The sequence below is a fragment of the Nestor notabilis genome, unplaced genomic scaffold (assembly GCF_000696875.1).
Source record: "Nestor notabilis isolate BGI_N333 unplaced genomic scaffold, ASM69687v1 scaffold5113, whole genome shotgun sequence".
Classification (NCBI taxonomy): domain Eukaryota; kingdom Metazoa; phylum Chordata; class Aves; order Psittaciformes; family Psittacidae; genus Nestor; species Nestor notabilis.
The window spans coordinates 56,847-62,414 of NW_009920449.1; the positions used below are offsets into that span (position 1 = coordinate 56,847).

Genomic DNA, 5,568 nt, shown 5'->3' on the forward strand with positions numbered 1-5,568 from the left:
AGAGCCAGGCCTAGACTTAGGTTAAGCTTCCATGTAAACAATTGTGGTAGGCAACCTAGGGTGATCACACAATTGCAAGTGTATGAGAAGCTTATTTGAAAAGCAAGAACAGAAAGGCACGGTGCTCTGTACTAGTGTTAATGGGTGGAGATGGGAGTATTTATCACAAAGCTGTCTGAGTACCTGTTCAAAGTTACTGAGGAAATGCTGTAGGCAGGCTTTTAAATTTGTACAGGAAACCCCAAACTAATTCTGCTGTGAAGAAATTGCTATTAGTGTATTTTTAAGTATATAAACCTTACATATTTGTAATGCTTATCACAGGGAAAATGCAGCATATTCTGTTTGTCTGTAGTACTTGTCTGCAAATAATTTCCCAACCAGTGCCATTGTTTGCAAATATTGGATATTCGTAAAATATGCCAGGCTAATTATTTGTGTATATTAATTTTAGTAGTCACCATTTGTGGCTTAGCAATTAGATGCTATTAGATTCACTATTCAGTGAATCTAATTTAATACGTTTCAAAAATTGCTTTGCTGAGTCAGAGCTCAGATAGTATAACCTTCTTAACTGGAAAATAATGGAGAATAAGTTATGACTGGTGGATAATGTCACCTTGTAATTACTAAATAAAACGTATGGATATTTAAATGTTGTTCTAATTGAATATCAATCACTGAAATCTTTTTGAATGCCAAATAATATGATCTCTGAACACCAATGAGCAAAATCACTTATTCCAAAATAATATATATCTCTGTCATTGTTAAACTGATTATAATACTAATCTGTGCTAATAAATTAATTTAATTCCCAGCCCTTTCAATACCCTTTATAAAGTATCGTGTCTGTAACTCAGGAATGCTTATTTTATTATAACCCTAAATGTTTTTATTAATAGTGAAACAAGGAAACCTTTACAATTACTAAATGAATAAGTTTAGATCATACTAAAAATCTATACAAAGCAATTAAAATGCCGGTTTTCATCTTAAGCAAGTTTATAAATGTTTTAAATCTCTTCTAGGCCATTCTTGTGTTAAAACCATTTTTTTTTTAATTTAAAGAAACTATCCAAATATGAAAAATTCATGTAAACAAATGTCTAAGTGTGAGGCAACACCATGGTTTATGAAATATCAATAAGAGCAAAGTAATGCTCCCTTGGAAGAAAAAAAAGAAAGAAAGGTTTCATAAGATGCAAGGGTATCATTTTAAAAACAGCTGGTAAGGTGAGGCGAGGAAAGGCTGGAGGCAGAATCTGAGCTCATTCTGAAGGCAATGAGCTTTTTGTCATTCTGAATGGTGTATGTCATCAAGCTGTTTCATATTACATCATCAGCAGAAGATTTTTCACGTGCTTTCAAAATCTGTCACATACTCAACTTAGCTAGCATTATAAGCATATGTAAAGAAGAATGTTAACTTTTTACTATAAAGCCTATTCAGAAGTTTAAACAAAACCTCTAGGTTTTGTTAATAAACCAGACTTTTTCTTTCTAACCTGAAAGGCAATCAAAGAATTGCTATAGATACAGCACTGTATAGCAAGTATCAATACTAACTAATGAGTGATAATGACTAGTTCTTATTATTAAATTACATTAACTAACAATAATTAACATGGTGCTGCACTGGCATGTCACCAAGTTGACAAATGAAAAAACGTTGCAAACTAAAAAAGACTGTCTTCGAAGTTTAAAACAGACAGAAAGGTCAAGTAGGCAGATAGCTTTTTCGTAATTCAATTGTAATGACTAAACATTCAGGCAGTGATACCTGCACGTATGCTGGAAATTATGTCAGAAGTCATTAATAGTCCAGATCTAAGCAGTTTTCCAAAAGTTTTAAATAGTCAGCTTCGCTTTGTTTGTTCTCTTGCATTTTATAAGGGATGCTTTTCCAGAATATGGTATTTATTTTGTGGAAGAGTGACTTGAAATAAAGATGACTTCCAGTTAATATCTATCTGACAGATCTGATACTGACATATAGACAGAAGGTTCTGACAATTTTAAAATGTAATAAGATAAAGCAGTGCCAGTGTTGCCATCTGAGTGTCTTCCCACAGGAAAAAGCTACGTGAAACATTATTTTTATGTGATAAATGGTGATCATGGTTGTTGTCTCAAAATCTTTTTTTTTTTCCCAGTCTAAAACATATATGTGCAGTTGGCAAGGGGATAGCCTGTGTTTCACAGTTGACTTTGCTCTGGGATTTACCTGTTTTGACAGTAAAACAAAGGTAAGAATTAAAAGGAAAGAAAACACAACTCTGTTTTATTTTACTATTATTGAAATTTTTATTAACCATAAATTTTTATGTTGATCAGTAATGGTCTTTTTTTATGTTGATGAGTATTTCTTCCTCAGTAGTGAACTTTTTGTTTATACAGCACTACTGAAATGTAGTCAGTTTGGGACTTGACAGGCACAATTATAGTCGTGCCTTAGCATGTAAAGATAAATTTTGGGGAAAGATATAAAAAAAGTAATTTTCTTTTCAAGTAATAAAAGCAAAGGAATGTTGTATTTAGCAGAGAACTTGGTTTCTTACAATGAAGAAACTTCAAGATTTTTAAAAGATTACCAGTCATGAAAGAAATGAAGTGTCACCTGATTTTATTTGTTTTGAAGCTTCAAATATAAAGTAGGTTCAATTATTCTTCCATCATAAGAAATGTAGACCATGTCTAAAATAAGCAAAACAAGGGCAAATGAATTTCAAAATCATAATTTTTAAGATTAAATTCACCTATCATATGAAACAGTGGCTATATATAAAGTGCCGATGGGATAATTTACAATACATGCCAACTTCTAAACTCTGTCTATAATTCTACTGTTTTCTATATAATCTAGTGATACTTTTATTTAAATTGTTATGAATGGATATATACATTTTATTGCCAGTAGAAGCAAACTTACATACATAAAATGTTAATGCATTAATAGAGCTGTACAGTAGAAGGTCTGTCTGAAATATGGTCTTTACCTCCAAACTGAAAGGATTTTTTAAAGGTATATTAAAGAAATTCAATCAGTCATTCTGAGATAAGACGAAACATACTGAATTTTTAAATGCTGCCACAGGATCTAGTTTTTGTGTGTACAAGTACATTAATTTTTCATCTATGTGAGAGATGGTGCATCCTCAAGCCTGAGTGAGGCAGTAATGCGTGGCTTCTGTAGTTCATCTTATTTCCGATAATTGTCAGATGGAGATAACTGTGTTGCCCCATAGTCATAGTTTTTTCAGGGTATTTCCTAGCAACACTGAATAGATTGGTAAAGTGGTCAAGCAATTATAACAGTTCATCAGGGACACAGAAATTTTGCTGAAAAAATATTTTTTCTTTGACATAATGAATTTCAAATTAAAGTCACCTACTGATGCAAAGAATGCTCTTACACCACAGCAGGTGTTCATACAGGCTTATTAAAATAAAGGCCAGTCCCCTGTCTGCTCCAGGACTCTAAGACTGGATCTCAAATTTTGAGCAACCAGCTCATGTGCTTATTAAAAATATTCTTTTTTACAGGCTGGGAAACAACATAAAAGGGGCCTTCTTATTAGAAATAATGAAACAAAAAGGATAAGAACTTTTGCTTAGGAGTATGATGGGTTGACCATGGTTGGATACCAGGTGCTCACCAAAGCCAGTCTATCATCCTCTCCTCAACTGGACAGGGGGAGAAAAATACATTTAAAGGCTCATGAAATTGAAATAAGGACAGGAAGAGATCTTTCATTGGTAACCATTATGGGCAAAATATGGCTCAACTTGGAAAAATTAATTTATTACTAATAAAATCATAGTAGAATAATAAGAAATAAAACCAAATCTTAAAACACCTTCTCCCTACCCTTCCCTTTTTCCCAGGCTTAACTTTACTCCCAATTTTCTCTACCTCTCCCCACCAGTGGCACAGGGGGTCAAGGAATGAGAGTTGTGGTCAGTTCATCACTCATTGTCTCTGCCACTCCTTCCTCCTCAGGGGGAGGACTCATCACTCTTCCCAGCTGTTTTATTTGTTTAAGAAGTCAGTGATATTTAAATCTGCAGGGAACCAGGAGATGGAATAAGGCTTTGTATGCCTTCTGTAAACACATTTTTATTTATAGGGCATTTCCTTTAAAACTATGAGTAGTGTCTGAAGACCACTGGTAGCACTGATCTACATGAAAAAATATTTTGCGATGTGGTATATTGGAAAATGGAACATAGCAAACTTTTTTCTGTGTGTGCTTTTGAAATCCCCTTTGAAGTATTTAAATTGTGTTTCTTCAGCAGTGTCCAGAGACTGAGTCACATTTCAACAGATACATAGAATTTTCATTAAGATTATAGGCATAAAGGAAACATCAGCAGGAAAAATGCAAATTGTTACCTTGTGTTTTTTTAAACTTGCATATTTTCAGGTGATCAATAGAAAACATTAAAATAAATACTGAAAATTACATTGGTTTCAAAAATAATTTTCCATTATTTGTTTTTAAGAAGTATCTCCATAACTACTAAAACATATCTGTCAATCTAGGATTTGCCAACAGTAGTAAGATGCCAGGCATAAACCTGGAAGGTACCAAGAAGCCTATAATTCTTATATATTTTACAAACAACTATATAATGTAAAAGTATTTTTATGGTTTGCAAGGCTACATTCAATAATATCTTTGCATTTCTGTAGCTTATTTTATCTGAGGATTTCAAACCACATTATACACATCAGTAAATACAGCTTTACATCATCTGTATAAGACATTCTTATCTATGTTATGCAGATGAACCAGGTGAAACATGAAAGATCAAGATGTGGTGTAGAACTATGTGTATAGTGAAGCAGATACAAACATCCCCACAGGTCTTTCTAGATGCCATGGATTTTGATGTTATATAGGCAACTGAAATATTTACATTTCACATGATTTCTAAATAATTGTTTCATTAGTGACTATAAATATTCAATCTTTTGCTTTCACATATGACACAGAATTGTTAATTTTATTTGCTCTGCAACCAGTCTGTTATAATGTGCTATGTTTACTTTCTTAATGCTTTATCTCAATATATAAACTTCCATCATCAATTTACAGTTCTAGGTAAAAGTGTGTAACAGAGTCCTTAATCATATTTCTTTCTCTTCAGAACGTACTGTGGAGGTTTAAATTCTCTCAGCTCAAAGGCTCTTCAGATGATGGGAAAACAAGAGTAAAGCTGCTATTTCAGAATCTAGACACCAAACAAATTGAGACAAAGGTAAGTAACAGCCTCTTTCTCAGTTTAGTGAAAAATGAAATGGAGTAACTAGCAAGGCCTCAAAAATTCTATTTACTGCTGCACATGCATATGATGAACTCCACATCACAGTTTATATTTTTTTCCTGTTTTCTGGAAACCTCACAGTAAATGGAAGTAATGTAGTATTTATAGATCTATTACACTATTTGTACAAGTCTGTTACTGAGTTGTGTTAGGATGCTGTTTTACTGTTTCAGAAAGATGACTTCTGTGAAGTTGTTTAGTCAACCTATAATAGAATCATAGAATAGTTAGGGTTGG

The 5,568-nt window shown here is 32.9% G+C and overlaps 1 protein-coding gene across 1 annotated transcript in view; it reads left to right on the forward strand.

Moving 5' to 3' along the window:
* Window positions 1-5,265, forward strand: part of SNTG2 (syntrophin, gamma 2) — a gene marked incomplete at both ends in the record, with an annotated part of 53,578 nt that extends 48,313 nt beyond the window's left edge. Inside the window, 2 exons of the mRNA XM_010010668.1 lie at window positions 2,157-2,249; window positions 5,155-5,265. Coding sequence (XP_010008970.1) covers window positions 2,157-2,249; window positions 5,155-5,265 — 204 coding nt within the window. The remainder of the gene's footprint in view (window positions 1-2,156; window positions 2,250-5,154) is intronic.
* Between the last annotated feature and the right edge of the window lie 303 nt (window positions 5,266-5,568).